This window comes from Papaver somniferum, chromosome 6 (assembly GCF_003573695.1).
Source record: "Papaver somniferum cultivar HN1 chromosome 6, ASM357369v1, whole genome shotgun sequence".
Lineage (NCBI taxonomy): Eukaryota > Viridiplantae > Streptophyta > Magnoliopsida > Ranunculales > Papaveraceae > Papaver > Papaver somniferum.
In genome coordinates this window covers 119215703-119236451 of record NC_039363.1, presented here as the reverse complement: position 1 = coordinate 119236451, position 20749 = coordinate 119215703, and the positions used below count along the sequence as shown (strand labels likewise).

The 20749-nt window shown below is 38.8% G+C and overlaps 2 protein-coding genes and 1 pseudogene across 2 annotated transcripts; all 3 read right to left on the bottom strand.

Moving 5' to 3' along the window:
• Positions 1-1290: 1290 nt before the first annotated feature.
• LOC113289046 (pentatricopeptide repeat-containing protein At5g40410, mitochondrial-like) lies at positions 1291-3802 on the bottom strand. Its single transcript, XM_026538204.1, has one exon. It carries the CDS (start codon positions 3789-3791, stop codon positions 1881-1883), a length of 1911 nt encoding a protein of 636 aa, XP_026393989.1. The 5' UTR covers positions 3792-3802; the 3' UTR covers positions 1291-1880.
• Positions 3803-4004: 202 nt separating this feature from the next.
• On the bottom strand, positions 4005-6986 carry LOC113289047 (annotated as a pseudogene).
• Positions 6987-7229: 243 nt separating this feature from the next.
• LOC113289048 (thiol-disulfide oxidoreductase LTO1-like) lies at positions 7230-11079 on the bottom strand. Its single transcript, XM_026538206.1, has 7 exons — positions 10890-11079; positions 10534-10813; positions 9846-10102; positions 9633-9745; positions 8767-8914; positions 7844-7981; positions 7230-7664 (listed from the first exon to the last, which is right to left on the bottom strand). The coding sequence occupies exons 1-7, from the start codon at positions 10977-10979 to the stop codon at positions 7587-7589; spliced, it is 1104 nt and encodes a 367-aa protein (XP_026393991.1). The 5' UTR covers positions 10980-11079; the 3' UTR covers positions 7230-7586.
• Between the last annotated feature and the right edge of the window lie 9670 nt (positions 11080-20749).

Sequence of the window (20749 nt, the reverse complement as noted above, 5' to 3'; positions counted from 1 at the left end):
TTTGGATATAAAAAAACCGGGATACTTTATCAAAATTCTCAAGAAAAAACTTACGTCCAATTGCAATCCCATTTTATATCATTTGTGAAAAGATTATTTTAATTCCCTCTTCAGCTCTTCTCCATCAAAGACAAGATAAGGATGCCTTATTCACCCCGATTTAACAACACGTATTCAATTATAACGTGATTTATTGGAAAAAGTATGAATTAGCACGAAACAGGATGTCAGTAAACCCTTAGAGAATCCATTGTTAAAAAGAAAGCAGTTAGTCCAGAGGCAGAGGATCACATGTATCTTTGACGTAAACGTCCAAATCCGATCCACTAAGGTAGCGTAGAATCTCCGATCCATATTTAAAAAATAAGCACGATTACTCACAATGATTAAACAAACCTAATTGGCTAATTCCAAGTTGAAGTTTCTACTCAAGTGTGACTTGAAATAAAAAGAATGATAAACAAAGTCCAGGGTCCTGATAAAGATGGCATTTTTGTTTAATGGAAAGAAAAGGATGGCATGGAAATGGGCCAATGGCCTTATTTATGTGGTTAGGTACCTAGTCGTTGGATTCATAATGCCTTACTGATCCACATGGGTGTCAAATAAATGTTCAACAACATTTAGAATCTGCCTCTGAGCTTTAGGTGCTTAAAATATTGAAGAAATGAGAGATCCAAAAGAAAAGGAAAATCGGTCAAAAAGATAGTGCGTATGGTGCACCATCCTCGAATATCAGGTTGTTTTTTTTGGTTCCAATTTCTTGTTTACTGCGGGTGCTTTTCGACCGTGTATAGTTCCTCTGACCATGCATTTCGTTTGGCCTTTGTTTTTCTCCAAGTCCCAAATTATCTGGCCTTTGTTGCTTAATAATCACAGTCCATGAATTTTGACGAAAGACACATCCTTATTATATAAACCTGAGAGCAACCAACTTGACAAAAGGTGGTTCATAAGTCTTAGTTTCATTCAAGTCTGGCGAAAAACAGGGAAGAATTACTTAATTCGATTAGGAGAATGCAACTTGTTATTAGCTCGTCTAATTAATTCCAAGAACAGATAAAACATACTATGATTTTAATTCTGAAAAGATTGGTTGAGAAATCAACATCAACATGGCCTACAAAAATGAAGTGGATGGAATACATGAATATAGTTGCTAACTATCTGACAAGCAAGCAGTTCTGAAAAATATATATGTGGGTGCACAGTTTTGATCCTAGTTTCCAAATCTTCTGATTGTTTTTTTTCAGATGAAAGAAAGACCCAACATGGAAAAAACTCCAAAGATGATGTAAAAATAGAAACCAATTAGCGGTGATACAGCGGTCTTTAATCCAAAACCGTGAGCGGAAAATTGTACAGACACTGACCCACTGGAGAAAAAAATAATTTATCTCAAAATCTGCATAGTACATGTTAAAGCAGATCTTATAATTTCCAAGATATTTCAATCAAGGAGTACAAAAGTTTCACGCATAATTCATCTTCTACTCGACGCACATTGCACGCACCCTAGTCAGAAAGTTGGGAAATTATCTTATATCTCCACTGTCTGTATAGAGTGTGATCGATATAATTGTGGTTCAGGTTCATAAAAGAAGGCATGACACCATAATTACATATTTGCTCAAGTGCTCAACATTGTACCGCATAAATGGGATCACGGTCGCAGCATGGCACAGAAGACTAACTGGCAACATCGGTGGTTTTAGGCCTCAGAGAATGACAAGGTTTTAAGAACGTCAGCGTGGAACTCGTGCCACCTTTTCTTTTGGGGCGTCACCTGGACTAGCTATGCCCACCTTCATTACTTACAGGGACCAAACAAGCCACGGTGTAGGTGTATCTTTTCAAGACAACAAATATTTTCCCGAAAATCACCAATAGTCTCCACAAGAACATACCCCATCGAGAAAATGATGAAAACGTTTCGAGTCACGGATTATGATTTTACGTTTCTCAACCACCGATATGAACTTTGCAGCGTTGTGACAGTCGCCACAAATCCGGAGGTTCTTAGTTATTGTTATAGGTCTTCCATGGTTAGTAACTAGAAGTCCAAATGCAATAGCAATTTTCTCACTGTGTTTACTGATCATATCTGCTTTCATTTCCTCGTCGACATCATGAAGAACTAAATCCGTGTTAGGAACGTACCCAGCTTTTTGAATCTTTGTTATAAGTTCATCTAGCATCGAATGAATGTCATCCGATTCTGGGTGCGATCTATCTCCCACTACAAATCGATACACTTTTCCTCCGTGTTCTATGAAACTGCAACCTGGATGTTTTCTGAGACCTCTCTCCTTCATCAATGCCCTAACTTGTGAGGCTTCTCTCCATAGTCCTGATGCAGAGTACATATTGCTTAACATGATATAGTTCCTTGGATCCGTTGGATCGAGCATGAACAATTTTTCAGCAATTTCTTTCCCTAGTTTAATGTTATGATGGACTCTACAAGCCCCAAGCAATGCACCCCAAACACCTGGATTTGGGTCCGTAGGCATTGCTTCAATAAGCTCGCGAGCTTCATCCAAACGTCCCAAGCGACCTAAGAGGTCGACCATGCATGAATAATGATCTACATCTGGTTCAACTCCATAAACTTTTGACATACTCTGGAAGTAGTGTTTACCCTCTTCAATGAGTCCTGAATGGCTGCATGCAGATAAGATATGCGCGAACGTGACATGATCTGGCTTAGCGCCATTCTTGACCATGAGATCAAATACCTTGATTGCTTTCCTTGCATACCCATGGATTGCATATCCTGCAAGAATTGCAGTCCAAGCTATCTTATCTGGAAAACTTATCTCGCTAAAAGCTTCATATGAAGCATCTAACCTGCCGGATTTGGCATAGACACGAATAAGTGCGGTTGCAATGGGCATATCTGAACTGAAACCAGAAGACAAAATATAGCCATGCATGGCCTTCCCTTGTTTCTCTGCTGCCAGCTCTGCACAGACCTGGAGTAAGGTTACAATAGTAGCTCGATCAGGCCTGAAACCTACTCTTCTCATGGAATTGAAAAGATTAATTCCATCCTCGAGAAACCCATTTTGACTATAAGCAGCAATCATCGAATTCCAGGAGACTAAATTCTTAGAGGAAATGGTGTTAAAAAGTTCACAAGCTGCATTTACACATTGGCATTTCCCGTACATGTTTACTAAAGAATTAACAACTTTTATCTCAGATAAGAAACCAAATTTCAGAACATGACAATGGATGCTCTTACCTTCTGTTAATGCTCGCATATTGATACAAACAGGGAGAAGAGAGATAAGTGTAACCTCGTTTGGTTCCACACCCATCTCAGACCTCATCTTAGAGAAAAGACTGAAACATTTGTTCACATTCCCTCTCTGGGCAAACACCCCAATCATGGAATTCCAAGATATTAAATCCTTGTCAGGTATTTCTTCAAACAACTTGAGTGCACTATCAACACTACCAAATGTCGCATACATAGTCACCAGTCGATTGCCTATGAACCCATCACTGTAATTTCCATGTTTGATCATCTGGGTGTGAACTTTATGAACATCTGAAACGGTTGAGCAGGAAGTTACAGTGAAATGGAATGGTGGGAAAATCGGTGAATGGGTCAAATTGCAGTAGGAAGGTGGACACTGTTGATTTGTAGTGCAGAGATTTCTTCTGGTAAGAATATTGTATACAAATGTAGGTTGACGGTAAAAGAAGTAGGAATTCTTGGAAATACAAGACAAGACATGAAGGAGGCAAGACTGCAGCGGAGGAGTAGCTTTTGCTATCATCATCCATCTCCGAAATTTCAAATCATAAAAAAGAAGAAAAAGAAATCTGAGGCTACATAAAATTTAGATAAATCCGCATGAGCCGGTGTGCAGCTTATTATACTAAATCGGTTAACGGGACTATACAGTTGAAATTCAAATCCTAGCTTACAATGAGTTTTCAATTGTCTGCAACCGAATCATTTAGAGCTGCAACACGCCTATTACTACGAAAAATAGTGCTTAACCAAAAATATTTACTCAAACCAGGAGACTTTCATTCTTTTACAATTCAAAATATAAAGAAGATTAACATTGTTAAAAGAAAGATCTCAAGCAAGGTGAAAAGCAAAAACCATCAGCACTGACATTAAAATAGAGTACCCCCTCACTGCAATTTTCTCGTTTTACTGGAAGTCGGCCTCTCTTGCAATAGGAACACAGGCGAGTATACATGTCTCCGGATAACCATAACAAGAACCCAAGTGTTTGCAGCCAAGAACAATATGCTCGCCAACCAAAGTTGGATGAAGACATTTTTTTCCTTAAATTCTAATAGATAACCCCACATCAGCCAATGGACTTGAGCACACATCCATACGAAAATGCAGGACAACCCTTCCCACTTCAGTTTTATATTGCTCCATGGAAGTATTAGAGGCAACAAGCAGAAGAACCACACAAAGTACTGGGCTGTAATAACCTGTCATCAAAGAAAAATACATCATCATTCCAAATAACAACTTAAGATAAGTAAACGTGGTTACAGTAGCTCTCAGAATCGTAATGTATATATAATAAGAAGTTGTTTCATACAATGACTAGGCAACTAGCAACAAATTTAGAGACTGTAACCCGACGATGGTGAACTACAACTTCCAATAGCAAGTTATCAAGTGACTTAACACCAAAAGAAAAACAAGATGGTTCTGAATTCCAAACCTTGTTGAATGCTACAAAGGCTACTGTCTGCACAAAGAGGCAGAATGGCAGGTCTTGAGCAAACCGCACAATGAGCGCCAGCTGGACAATCAACTGAGGCAAGAACGAAATGAGCTTCTCCACCACAGAGAACGCATGCTCATGATGAAGGTAGATGTGATAGAAATAGATAGAGAAATTGTGCCTTGGGTCGGTGCGAGTAAGATGGTATAGAAGTGCCTCATGTAGAAACTCCCATCCATACAGATAAAAGGAAACACCGGTAAAAATTAAGAAAGTCCCAGAGAGCAACCCAAATGTTAGTCTCCTTCTTGTAAAAAGATTTCTCAAAAGAAGCAATGGGTTGGCCATGCAGGACAGGTTTGGGATGCTTGAATGTAGAGACGATTCTTGTTGAATCTGGCTCCATTTCTGGATGACAAGCTTCTGACCAGTTTGAAGGTTGAGTGGATGAAGAACAAGGAGAATAGGAAGCGCATAGATAATTGGGTAGACCCTAAAATGAACCACAAGTCCATACCATATTGCTGCTTGCAGAACACTCCCTGCAAGCATAATCCAAGGTAATACTGAGTAAAATATACAAGTGATTCTTCTTAATCGACATGCAGAACATTATAGGAGTTCCTTTTATATAATGAAATCATGGTTTTCAAAGAAATAAGATATGTTTCAAATGAATGTAGGAGGGTTAGAACTTACACCATTCATGAGACAGTAAATAATCCACAGGACTATAGGCAGACCATCGGCTCACAGTTTCCACGAGTGCCAATGGTGAAAGTAAATGGATTGAAGAGCCACAATGCTACAGAATTTAAGCATGTTTTCTCAGGAACCCCCCGTAACTTCAAAATTGAGCGAATAAGTATCCCCACAAGCAAATCTACATAAAATAAACAAAATTCAAATTACTGAGTGCAGCTTCAAGATATCTTATACATAATACATGATATCTTTTTCATAAAAGATACAGTATATTGGCTACTAAAACTAAGTTCATTGAATAATGTTATCCTTGAGCTCTCCACCAAGTAATTTTCCACAATAGGTAGGGGATAAGCCATAGAGTAAAGCAACACTTCCCAAAACACTGGAACCTAAAGTATATTACAGAATTTGGTATATGAAGTTCAAACGGTAGTACGGTACTCAATTGGGGAGTTATGGAACAAATGGAGTAAGATTACAGAAGCAACCCAGAGAACATGAAAAATGAGTATTCATCTTTTCAGGTTCACAGGATCCCATAGAAGAACTTTCTACATTAACTACTAGTACTAAAACCAGGCTGAGGAATTGAACTGAAGATGTGCCGACAGGGTATGAGATTCCTCTCACCGACTCATCTATTGACCCATCATCCATGTTTACTAATTTCACTACAGTAGAGCATTTTGCAGTGTGAATGACAACAATTCAATAGATACAACTTCACTCAATTGGCTAACATAAGATTGACATATCAGAATTTCAATAACAATTTAAACAAACAGCAAGAAGAACTTCTAAAACAATAACAACAATTCAATAGATACAGCTTCACTCAATTGGCTAACATAAGATTGACATATCAGAATTTCAATAACAATTTAAACAAACAGCAAGAAGTACTTATAAAACAATAATAACAAAGCAATAGAGAGTCTAGCGACTAAAAGATTCATAAACTAAGGCAATACATCCCAAAACACTTGAACCTAAATTATGTTTCAGAATTTGGTAAGTGTTAACCATTTCTACCAAAATTACTCGTCCCACAATGAGACTCCTTACAAACTATGAACACCAAAAATGAAAGATGTTATGCAATATGGTTAAAACCCTAAAAATTTGACATTAGCATATTCAATGAACTTAATTTGATGAAATCTTTCCCAAAACATTAGTCTAATCTCATAATCCTATACCAACAGGCCAGAATAAAATAAGACTTTTAGATTTTTTACCTGAAGCAGAGAAAAGAAATTTTCCCCAAGATTGATGAATAAATGAATTGGGTACGAGTAGAAATGCAAGCAAAGGCGAATATCGATATGTAGATCTCTCATAAGGAGATCTTCCGGAAGCCATTAAAGAAGCAGCATCAGAGAAGACATAGTAATCAATGTCTGTGTATCTAACTTCCATATGAGTATCTTGCCATTCTCCATAAATTATTAGAAAGATACGAAGGGCTGCAGAAAATATTAGAAGAGATCGGAAATTGATCGACACCATTGATGCGTCTCCGTGAGAGAGAGAGGGAGAGAGAGTGTTGGGGGACTGAGAAGTACAAGAAATAAGAATTCACCAAGGGGTGAAAAAGGAACTCATCTGTATTCTTCTAATTACCCTGACCGGCTGCAATACAAAGCTTCTCGCGAGATATATATGGTCTTTGCTGCAAGCAAGTAGTGATATACTACTACCTCCCATTCAAAAACAGGCTTGTTTCATGTACAACTTACACATGAAATAACTATCTTTTTGAAACAGAGGGAGTATTATTTTAAGAAAGAAAGGAATAAACTCTGAGTCTGACATGCATTTGTATTTACCATAAATTTGAATTGCGGAACTAACTCGAAACTGACTGAAGGATACATTCATTCTTCTTGACCATAAAAGGACTTATTTAAAAGCTTTTTACAAGAACAACTTGTTGGCTGTTGCCAATGAATACACGGATCTATATCAGCTAACATATAGAGTACCTAGAGAAAGGTAAAGCACAGAGTAATCGCTTTTGCCTCTTTGATGTGTGTACATAGAATTTAATTTGCGAGGACACTGGCCCAAGAAACAGAACATTAAGAATCTGCGAGGGAATTGGCGTAGAATGATTGAGAGCTGTACAGTAGGTCTGCAGGATAACTTTGCTCCGCCAAAATCTCATTAGGATGGACTAAAATCCTCGCTTGCGAAACCTGATAATTCTGCAAGCTCTGAAAAAGTTTTTTCTCCACTTAAAATCTGCAAAATAAACACCCGAGTCAGGAGTAAAGCTTGAAAGACAACGTTGGGTGATGCACTCGTTTATGAGGAAACATGAAACCCAATGATGATTTATATTTAAGAATAGAAGCTGGAGAAAAATTCCAAAGAAGAATATAAACTGAAGGAAAATAAAAAGAGAAAGCGAGGTTCCTGACCTTTCCGTTGATCTCCCAAGACGGGAAACCTTCTAGGCGAGCAACTGCACATTCCAAGGCCATATTGGTCCCTTTCATGAAGCCATTTGGAAAGCATTCTACATAGTTCAGTATTTTTGCACCTTCTTGTCCAAACATCTAATATTAAACAAATGAAGGGGTTTCAGATTAGAGTAAATGATGAATATTCAAAGAAAATATAAGGAAAACAAAAACAGAGCTCATATATATAAAATATTTAAAAGTGCTACAAGGCTCTTATACTTCACACTGGGAAGCTCCCACATTTTTACAATCTTCCTACTTACAGTTGTCTTTTTATGGAGCCTAATATTTGAACTCATTTTGGTACTAGAATGGCAAGAAATCTGGATCTTCAAAAGCAAAACAGCGAGAAATTACCATTTGGAGAGGATAATCCTGTAATGGGGTTAGGATAATTCACAACTTCGTTCAACTAACTGTTCCTAGACATGGTACTCTACATATCAATTTGACGCCACATCTATTTAAACACAAAACTAAAATTGACGCCAGCAACTTGTGCTGGAAGCAGAGGGTCTTATGGAATTCTAAGGCAAAGTCCAACACCACTGAAGAGGAGCCAGTCTCCCTGAATAAGAGAACTTCTTAGCCAAAGCAACTATGGAATGCAAACTTTTATAGCTTGCTTGGAAGCCATCAAGTCCTAGTCTTTTGGTTAATGAAAGCTTCTTCATGGTTGCTGCTATGAAGACACAACCTTGACACATATGCCAACTGAGTAGAGGTTTTCCAAGGCAGCACAACATATACTCTTTTCTCTTCTGGAAAACGCCAGCATACATTTCTCAAATATACAAATTTTAATTTAGCTTTGGGCACTACGTCTATGAACTGCTCTACTTAAACTTGTGAGGAGAAGTATGTATAAAAGAAAGCACCTCCTTCTGTTCTAAACAATGTGAACACCAGAAAGCTCCATACATTTTAGCTCCTATAGAACGCAGATGCTTTGCAAGAGAAATGCCATACGGAGTTGATTTTGTCGTTATCTCAGTTTGATAATATGGCAGATTAATGTCAGCCATGCTGTACAAACAGAATGAGATGATGAGAAACTACCTTAAAGCATTTCCAAACCACAAGGAATTAGTCCCTAAAATTTCCGAACATGTATATTTACAAATCAATAAAATTATAACCCTTTTGGCAGACTGGTTAGCACATCTAATAAAGCAGAAGACTTCTACACTAAAAAAAATTTGTTGTAATACTCCCAGTAAATATGCATGCTCTTTGTAGCTAGATTGTTCTTCAATCCCAAGGAAAAGTCATCTCTGAAAGCTAATAAACTTCAGCTCAAGTTTTTTCTTAAAGAGTCTTATAACTCTAGTATCCAAGTATGAAGCTGTTGGACCGCAAAAATATTGTTTACTGCTCTTGTTACGTACAATTTAAATTTCTTCTTGAATCGGGAAGTACGCACACCATAGTTATTGGAGTGGACCCAGAAAAATGAGTTTAAAACGTGTCAATTAGGGATATTCAATGCATATCAATGTGCAGATAAATATATGAGAGTGAGCACAAAAAACTGAGACTTCAGGCTTAGTAGTGAAACTGTGAAAAGTTTGAAATGAAGAACCGGCCAGAACTACTAACTGAATGGCAGTTTTAGTTTTGGTTTCCAGATAGTTAAAAAGTAAGGAGGAGGAGACAAGAAAAGTATCCAAACCTATGAACTAAATATTATAAGCAAAGAAGATATATATCCATGAGCTGAGATCAATGGAGTTACATGACTAACCTGTTTGACATAGGTGCAATAGTCTTGTATGAAGTATTTAAAGCAGCAACTACTAAGCCAGCAACACATATTTGCAGACCCACCGACTTCTGTATCTCTTGCCATCCCAAATCCTGAAGTATGGAAAAAACCAACAAATAACTCAGAAGCTGTGTCTCCAACAGCAATGATAGTTATATATCTAAATGGAGTTTTCAATTTTGTAATGAGTACCCTTATAATTGCGATAAATAAGGTGGAAGACAAGGCAGCTGATAACAAACAGTATGAGCAGGCTGATCCAGAAAACTGTGTGCTCAAAATGTACAGAAAATAAGCACTAGCTGTTGCCATTGAAGTAACAGTCGCCGTCAAAATCATGCGACCATCAGTTTCGCCTAGTCCAAAGATTGAATTCTGACGACCCAATTGTACACCAAGGGTTGCAACTAATCCGTACGCGAACATACCAACTAGCGGAAGAGGAACACCTAGCCAACACAAAAAAGAAAATCAAAGCAAGACAACAAGTTTTACATAGACTTCACAATTTTGTTATGTGACTGCTGAGATTATCCCTCCTTTTAGTAAAAACTGACAATCTCAACAAATGGACAAATGCAGGACAAATAACAAGCAAAACAAATTTCAACAGCTAAGCTTAACAAAGAGAATGATTAACTCATCAGCACCGTTTGTTCTACATTTTAAACTAGTTTAAAATGACCAACCCACAAGAATTTCTCTTCAAGATCAACATTTGACAGCATTTTGACCTAAAAGTGCTCTAAGTCTCTAACACTGATCTTGTTCCACAAAGAAATCTTGTTCTAAATCTCTAATTCTCAATCTCAATCTTTAGAAAACAATTCATATCATGAACCAACAATATGTAAAACTAAAAATGAGATCAAAACCATACCGAAAACTGCAGCATAATCACTATTAAGTATATCTCCACAATTTCCACCTCCAATAGGGCAAAAAGCATCAGAACCCGTCACTTTAAGATAAGTCAAGTACCCAGTTTCCAAAAACCCTAAAGATCCAATAGCAGCACACAAATTGTATGTAGAACTACTAATACTCTCCTTCTTCTGAGTAAGAAAAGAAGAAGATGGTGGTGTTGATTCAACTTCTGAGTCTGTATTATTCTGAGTTGGTCCTCCTGATAAACATTTTACAGGTAAAATCACCATCCTCTGCATCAAAATCAGAAATTAAAAATTAAATCAAAATCAAAATTAATGATTTCTGAAGAGATAGTAGTACTAATACCTTGAAGTGTGACATGGGAATACGCGGAGAAGAGAGGAAGTGAGCAGATGAGGAGTGTGTCGGAACTGAGATACTTAGGAAGCTTGCCATTTCCGATTTCCTCTCCCCCACTCACTCGCTCAGTAGAAGGACAATTTCTTTGAAGTTCTGATGAAGCAGAACATCTGAGGGAGCAAAGGTATTCAACTTACCGGTTAGCGAGTCAAGGAGTAGATTATGCTGTTCGTTCCGTCTACGAGACTTTTGACTGTTAACGGATATTGTCATATTTACACCTGAGTAACCCATAAGGGGCTAGCCCCATTGGCCAGAAACCTGACTCTCAAGTAGGAGGTTTATGGATATATTTTGAATATTATTCTTAGGAAAAACCCTTTCTTTTATCGGTCAAAAAAAATATTTTCTTAAACCTTTTAACTATGAAGGGTATTTTCGTATACTCTGCTAAACTTTTACGAAAGGGTAATCAGTGATAACTGAGATGTTACAGGGAGGTAGTTAATTGAGATTTCAAATGACTTCCAGAGAGTTTCCAAATATCCATAGACAATTTCGGAGAGTCTCCTAATGTCTCTTGTTATTGGTTAAAGACTTTTTTTTAAGTCATTTAAATTCTCTGGAACTCCATGTTATTGGATAAGGAGAATTGAAAGTCACTCCAACACCCCTGTTATTCGAAGGAGAATTGAAAGTCATTGACTTGTAATTTTCAGAGATATGGGGAGACTTTTTTACGAAAACAGGCATGGTAGAAATCTCTCCTCAAGAGGTGATATTTTGGGAGACTTGAAAATTTAAGGAATATTTGTTTTTGCGAGTAGGACCAGTTTTTTTTTTCTCTTTTCTTTGTTTGAGATGATGACCAAGGGATGAGCCATTTGCATGGTAATGCGGCTGACCTCATCTGAATATATTGGACAACTCCTCTCTCTTCTTATTTTATGTTGTGTATACCGGTCGAGCTTTCTCTTTGACACTTCAAAGGAATCTCCTCAGATGAAACAAACGAAAAGATGCTAACCAGTGATGAGATAACATAGCAAAAAAAAAAAAAAGTGGGATGACAGAAAACTTAGCATATGACAACAATGATTTTTTTTCTTACAAAGAACAAATATTTTACTAGGTATTCATGGTACTTTTAGTAACATTGTAACGTGCATAATTGTTAGAGCATATCTCGGTTGAACTCACCAAGCGTTGGTATGTCAAGTTTGGTTGTCATATTTTAGTATCAAAACTCATCTAAAGTCGCTCGATTAAATACTAGAGTCAACTTCGTTTAGGTTAGACTAGAAAGTCTAGGAATGATACGTACAAGTATTACTCCGAATACCTGAAGAATGTGAAGAAGTAACGACTACAACGACGACATCATCCTTCCACTTGAGGTTAGTAATATTGACTTGATTTTGTTTCCATTCCTAACGTATCTTTCAAGTCGTGCTATATTGAAAACATAATATGCAAAGATGTATATATTGTATGTAATACTATAGTGATGTGACTTAGTCGTAATAGTATGATCAAAGTGTCAAGGAAAACATATTACGAAGTATGAACGCTAGCTTTTGGAACTTCGTAAGAACGACATCGACATAATCTATTGTACATAGTTATTTGATTATGTGTGCATTATATATGAATGATTTCACCCTAGGAGACAACGTTTTATAATATTTGTTTAAAGGAATTACATTTACGAACTTGTTTCATAATCGAAAGGGAATCATGATTGGTCTTGCTATTTTTTGAATATCTTTTGGATGACCGATGGAAGATGACTTTGGTAGAACCTATCTTAACTTGTTGAGATTTATGGTATAACCGGTCATAGCCTATATAATATAGTTTGTTGTAATCGGTCATGAGCTTCGTTGAAAATCTAGTTGTAACCGATCACAAGCTTATATTAGAATGCAAGTTGTAACCTCCCATAAGTTACTTTGGGAACCAAGGTATAACCGGTCACAAGATGAATTGGGAAGTTCATTGTAATCGATCACAAACTACCTTTGGAAGCAAGGTGTAATCGATCATAAGATAACTCAGGAAGTAAGGTGTAACCGATCACAAGCTACCTCTGGGAAGCAAGGTGTAACTGGTCACAACCTGGTTTGGGAAACATGGTATAACCGATCACAACTTACATTGTGAGGTTGGTACAACCGACCCCAAGAAGCAAAACCGCGTTTCCAATATTCACATATCTCTGTAAATTTTTTGTGAAGCTTGGAATTAGGATTTGCTAAGAAAATTCTAGATGTCGACATATTTGAACATGTATGTAACTCTTACCATTTATTGTTCAAAGATATTCCTTGATACTCAGAGTGATCCCTGGTTCGAAAAAGTGAAAAGCATATAATTATGATTTTCATCATATATGTTTCAATTGCCAGCATTTAAAACATATCCTTTGGAAAATATTATTAGTTAATCTGTTGAACTAATAATATAAGTTTTTCTATAAGAGTTTTCGGAAATATTGGTTAACATTAATTAATTGGAAATAGGAAAAACCGAATTTAGGTACCTTAATGCATATCTTGAGAATATTTTCGATTTTGGAATTTTCTTGTTGTCCAAACAACCTTGGACTATAAATATTTGAGTTTACATTTCTTGCAAACTATTCAAGGTCGCTTTTAAAAGATGACACCCTTACAAGATCAAATGAGAAAAAAAAACAGTAACGGGTCCTGCCTAAAGAAAGTTCTACCTATTTCATTGTATTGTAAGATACATGTTGATCGTGTCTCTTCACATTAAGATTTGCAAAATTAACAATTGTCACAGATACTCTAAAAACGGTCGCAACCCCTCAAATACAGTCACAACAATCACATCCTTTCGTAAGTTTTAAATACATGCACTAACCACCTTAACAACCAAAACATCAGCTTAAATTCCAAAATTCCAGAAAAATGGACGTCAACCATGAATGAGAGGAAGTGATTCAAGAGCCAAGTACTTTGGGATCCAACAAGCCTTTACGTGAAAGGTTCATAACACTGCTACTGTTTTGCGAAATAACAAATCCTACGAAAATGTGGAACCAAAATTGGAGACTACTATCTGAAGATATTCTGCATGAAAAAAACAAAGAAATAGGTAATCAGGACCACGATATCGAGGATGAACAACTCAAACACCTGGTTTTATTTGAAATTTAGAAATCAGTGAACCTGATCAACAGGTCTCTCAAAGAATTCCCAAATCTTCTTTACCATCTTCTACAGAAAAAAGAAAAAACACTCATCCATGAAGAACTAAACTACAACAAAACACAAGTTCGAGGATATTTCTTGCAGCTTTACAATGGATTGAACACCCAACAAAGAAACGTGTTTAAAGCTGTAAAATAAACAATCAAAGACAAAAAATAAAATAAAATGGGGGAGCGTTTTTCGTCTTTGTAAGCAGTAGGACGAGAAAAACATATTTATTCAATCTGTTGGCGACCGAATTAAGATCGAGATCGAAAGTTGTTCTAACAATGGCTTCATCAGGAATAATATCACTTTCATTGTCTGGGGGGAGGACAACACATTCAACATTTAAAATACCCCTACAACTTCATAAAGACTCAGTTTGTGGCATACAAAAGGGAACATATTTGGGAAATTCAATGTGCAAGGTAGACCTAATAATATAGGATGAAGCAACGATGATACATAAACATGCCATCGAAGCACTGGATAGGACATTCAAGGATCTGCTGAGCAATCGGATAAAAATATCCAGAGGAAAAACTAACGTCTTGGGTGGAGATTTTAGGCAGATATTACCGATGGCTTCCAAAGTAACCAGGAAAATGATTGTTGACGCATCGATAAATATATCAAAGTTGTGGAGACATTTCAGAATCTTCAGCCTTGATGAGAGTATGCGAGTAATTCCTGGCGTTTCATCTGCAACGAAAGAAAATGAGATATTCGAAATGAGTACTTGATCTTGGAAATGGAAACCTTTCGGCGATTACACTTAACGATATGAAATACCCAACCTGGATTAAAATACCATATGAGTATAAAATCGTAACAGATGAGGATTGCGTGAAACAAATTGTGTCCATCATATATTCAAGCATGCTCGACAAATATGGAGATGCAGAGTACTTAACTGAAATATTGGCACCAACCAACGATAGTGTTGATGAAATAAATCAATACATTGTTTCAACTTACCCAGGAGAAGCACATCATTTGTTGAGTTCAGATAACATTAATCCGATGACAGGATCCATTCAAAGAGAATACCAGGAAACATAGCAGCTAGAGGTGCTCCTCCCATTAATCATTTGCTCTTTGCAGATGATTGTCTTATCTTTACACATGCTAATTTAACCAGTGTCACCAATCTCTTACAAGTTCTCGAAGATTTTGGTTCTCAATCTGGTCAGGTCATTAATTTTGACAAATCATCTATTTTATATAGTAGTAACTTGGATCCTTCATATTGTAACTCTCTTAATCACATTCTTGGTGTAAAGAATATGGACAATAATGAGAAATATTTGGGATCTCCACTTCTCATAGGGAAATCTAAAGTACAATCCTTTGAAGAAATCAAAACTGCTTTTGAAAGGAGGCTTGCAAAATGTCATGGTGAATCAATGTGTCAAGTTGGTAGAGGTACAACGGTGAAAGATGTTCCCAATGCAGTTCCTTTATATCAGATGAGTACTTTTAAGATTCCAAAAAAACTGATTAAGCAGCTAGATACATTGCAGAGAAAGTTATTTTGAGGTTACAAATATAATAGAGGTAACAACCCTATCTCTTGGAGTAATATGTGCATTCCAAAAGAATTTGGAGGTCTAGCTTTTAGGGATATAGAGATGCTGAATCAAGCTCTCCTGACCAAAATGGCTTGGAGAATCAACACACAACCAGATCTGCTCTGTGTCAAAGTGTTAAGAGATAAATATTTTAGAGGTGAAGAATTTCTGCATATTCAGAATTATAGAAATAACTCTTCATGGATTTGGAAGGGTATTGAAGATGGTCTCAAAATTTTACAAAGACATGTGTGCATGGAGATCAAAAATGGAAAGAAGACTCGAATATGGAAGGATCGTTGGATTATAAATCTGCAAGATATACCAATTCCTTCTTGTTCAAGTCATGAGAGTTATACGTATGTCTCTGAACTCATAAACTCAGATAACTCTTCATGGAATATCAGTTTATTACATATTCTTTTCACCCCGGAAGTTACAGATAAAATCATAAGAATGAAGATCAACATGGAAGAAAAAGATGTTGTCAGATGAAGGCCTACAAAGGATGGATTATTCACAGTTAAAAGTGCCTACAACAAGCTTGTAGAGAATACTGTCTCTCAACAAGCTACACTTAATACTGTACCTAAAGAAGTTTGGAAAGCCCTTTGGAAAACGAAAATTCCTCATAGAATCAAGCTCTTCATCTGGAAGTGTCTTAAGGATATAGTGCAGATAAAAGATAAAAAAAAACTCGTTATAATAGCAGTATTGGCTTTCAATGTAACATCTGCAGCTGTCAAGTTGAATCTCTATATAATCTCCCACTTGAGTGTAGTTTTGCTCGGTATGTTTGGATGCACCTGAATGTAAACATTGACAGAGTTGTAGAAAATTGTGGGAGTATCAAAGAATGGATGATTTCTTGGTTCAACAATCAGCATATAATAGGTTTAGAAGAGCAGAATACTTAGAAGCTGACTTTGATGGTGGGATGCTGGATTATATGGAAAGAAAGATGTGAAAAGATCTTTGAGGATAAAACCCTAAACCCTATCTCAACTGCATATAGAATACGCTTCCATTTACAAAACTTTGCTTTGTCTTTGAAACATACTACACATCCCTGTTATAATATATTGAACATCACTGAATGTGCACCTGCCAATACACATGTAGTCTTTGTTGATGCATCTTTTGATCATGTAACTAATACTGCTGGCGTATTGTGCTTTTATCTACTGCAGGTACCTACTCAGGTGTCAAAGGATCCTATGCAGACGGAGTGATCGACCCCAAAGCTGCTGAGTGCATGGCTATTATGGAGGCTCTCAGCTGGATTAAGGAGAAACACATCACTGAAGTTCACCTTATAGCTGATGCAGAGTTAGTTGTGAAGACTATCACATCTGATATTAGTTTAGTCATATGGGAAAGTAATAATCTTATTAGTAAGATCAAAACATTGATTTCTTCTTTTAGTTTTTGCAAGATATCTCATGTCAAAAGAGATCTAAATAATGTAACTGATAATATTTCAAATAGAGTGAGGAAAGACAAGCTTTGTGTTGAAGAGTTCATGGATTTTTCACCATGGATAAACTCTGTATTGCTAAGGCATCCTATGCCTGTTTTATCTTAAATAACTGTTGATGGTGGTTTTTAGCTTAGAGTTAAAATTGTAAAACCTTAGTCAAACAGTGACGTCACACTTGTGTAATAATGTCGCCGCTAGCATATTTATTGAACCGTCCAACATGTCTGCGTAAAATTACCGGGGTACCTTTTTTAAACATATATGCCATGCTCCACGGCAGAGCCCTCGGTACTGACTGGCATCATCTCTACACATGCCAACCACGCATACTATCTAAACGTGCCAATGGCATGCTATGACCGCCACATCACCGCGCCAAGGCATTCCAACCATGCCAGCCGCACCACGGTGCCAATGGCATACCATGCCAGCCACATCTCCGCACCAAGGCATGCCAACCATGCCAGTCGCACCACAGTGCTAATGACATACCATGCCATCCACATCTCCGCGCTGAGGCATGCCGACCATGACAGCCGCACCACAGTGCCAATGGCATACCATGCCAGCCACATCTCCGCGCCAAGGCATGCCAACCATGCCAGCCGCGCCACAGTGCCAATGGAATACCATGCCAGCCATACCTCCGCGCCAAGGCATGCCGACCATGCCTGTTGCACCACAATGCCAATGGAATACCACGCCAGCCACATCTCCGCGCCAAGGCATGCCAACCATGCCAGCCGCGCCACAATGCCAATGGCATGCCATGCCAGCCACATCTCCGCGCCAAGGCATGCCAACCATTCCTGCTGCACCACAGTGCCAATGGAATACCATGCCAATCACATCTCCGCGCCAAGGCATGCCAACCATGCCAGCCGCGCCACAGTGCCAATGGCATGCCATGCCAGCCGCACCACGGTGCCAATGGCATACCATGCCAGCCACATCTCCGCGCCGAGGCATGCCAACCGTGCCAGGCGCACCACAGTACCAATGGCATGCCATGGCAGCCACATCTCTGATCCCAAGGCATGCCAACCATGCTAGCCGCACCACTGTGCCAAAGCCATGCTGCCCTACCACCATGTCGTTGGCTGCCAAACGGAGGGTTGCAATAATCAACGGCTACCCTTCGATCTGAGATGCAATCTCAGCCGTACAAGTTCACCACCTAACACATGGAAACTTCCGGCCCAAGTCCAAACACCACGGTTTATGCCAAAACCCTAATTTTGGCCGCGCCTAAAACATGCCAAAGTCATGCAGCCCTACCACCATGCCGCTAATTGCCAAACGAAGGGTTGCAACAATCAACGGCTACCCTTCCATTTGAGATGTAGATCTCATCCGTACAAGTTCGACACCTAACGCATGAAACTTCCGTCCCAAGGCCAAACATCACGGTTTATGCCAAAACCCTAATTTTGGCCGCGCCTAAAACATGTCAAAGCCATGCGGCCCTACCACCATGCCGCTGGCTGCCAAATAAAGGGTTGCAACAATCAACGGCTACCCTTCCATCTGAGATGCAGATCTCAGTCGTACAAGTTCGCTACCTAACGCATGGCAACTTTCATCCCAAAGCCAAACATCACGGTTTATGCCAAAACCCTAATTTTGGACGCGCCTAAAACATGACAAAGCCATGCGGCCCTACCACCATGCCGCTGGCTGCCAAACGAAGGGTTGTAACAATTAACGGCTACCTTCCATCTGAGATGTAGATCTCAGCCGTACAAGTTCGCCACCTAACGCACGACAACTTTCGGCCAAGGCCGAACATCACGGTTTATGCAAAAACCCTAATTTTGGCCGCGCCTAAAACATGCCAAAGCCATGCGGCCCTACCACCATGCCGCTGGCTGCCAAAACGAAGGGTTTCAAAAATCAACGGCTACCCTTCCATCTGAGATGCAAATCTCAGCCTCCATGTTCGCCACCTAACGCATGGCAACTTCCGGCCCAAGGCCAAACGTCACGGTTTATGCCAAAAACCTAATTTTTGCCACGCCTAAAACATGCCAAAGCCATGCGGCCCTACCACCATGCCGCTGGCTTCCAAACGAAGTGTTGCAACAATCGACAGCCGCCCTTCCTTCTGAGATGCAAATCTCATCCATATAAGCTTGCCATCAAACGCATGGCCACTTTTGAACCAATGCCAAGCACTAATTTTGGCCGCACCTAAACTATGCCAAAACTCTAGTTTGTCCGCGCCTAAACAACGCCAAAATCCTAGCTCGGTCGCGCCTAAACCATGCCACTGGCTGAAAACGAAGGGTTGCAACAATTAATGGCCACCCTTCCTCCTGAGATACGAAACTCAGCCATACAAAGTTGCCACCAAACGATTTATGACAATCTCTTGGCCACGACGCCAAAACCCTAATTTGGTCGTGCCAAGAGCATGCAAGCGCTGCAACCATGCCGCTGGTTGCCAAACGAAGGGTTGCAACAATTTACGACCACCCTTCCTCCTGAGATGCAGATCTCGTCCGTACAAACCTGTCACCAAACCACTCGTGGCAATGTCTTGGCTGTGATGCTAACTCTTGGTCACGACACCAACTTGGCTGCGATGCTAACTCTCTGGTCACGGAACCAACCTGGCTACGATGCCTATTCTTTGGTCATGATACCAACTTGGCTACAAACGCCAAATAATTTGGCCACGCCACACGTATCAACATGCTACACGTTTTCCACGAAAACACTCGAGACATCAAAACATGTCATAAACTGGGGGATGCTCATCAGGGTATTGGTCTGACGGTTTACATCGTGCGGCGTACACTACGTCCATTACATGAAAGTGTCATAAGGGTGAGGCGGTTAGTAAATACAAGAAGTAATGGTGAAACGTTTCCTTCATTATGGAAACATCAATTCCAGGCGTTACCCGTTACCATTTTCTTCCATTTACTTAACCGTTTTCACTTCTTACGAGACCAGGGTACGTTTAGTTGCGACTTGTATATATACGTCTCACCTATTTCCACCAAAGACAAGTTTTTGGTCAGGAGAATACAACACTCAGAAATCACTTGTTAGCTTTCCCATCTGTTAGCTTTCCACTTTCTAATACAAGTCGTCAAACAACTACTCTTCCCGGTCAACTATTCTGGTCTCAACATTCTCTTCGCTTTCCTCTCTAGACCAACCTTCTCCTTCACTTTGTGACCGAAGCAAGTCTGGAACGACCATATCTTGGTTTAGGCCGTATTTGTACAGATTGATCACTCGAATCAAAGTATTCCCTTGTAGTATATTATTTAGGGTTTATACTCGTTTCTCACACACACACTCGAAATTACCAAAATCAGCAGAAACTGTTTTCACCCTCAAACAAAAACGTACAATCTTTATAAAAAAAAAACAACGTCAAGATGTTCCGTACTTGAACTTAAAATTGGGGTTCCCGTAATGCTACTGCAGACAATAATTAAGAACGCGGGTCTCTATAACGGAGCACAGTTAATTGTAAAACAAATTGGTAAATTTTTTTATTGAAGGACATATCATAATAGGGAGTCACATCGGCTTTCATGTGTACATTCCAAGGATGATATTCTCTCCTACCGATGCGAGACT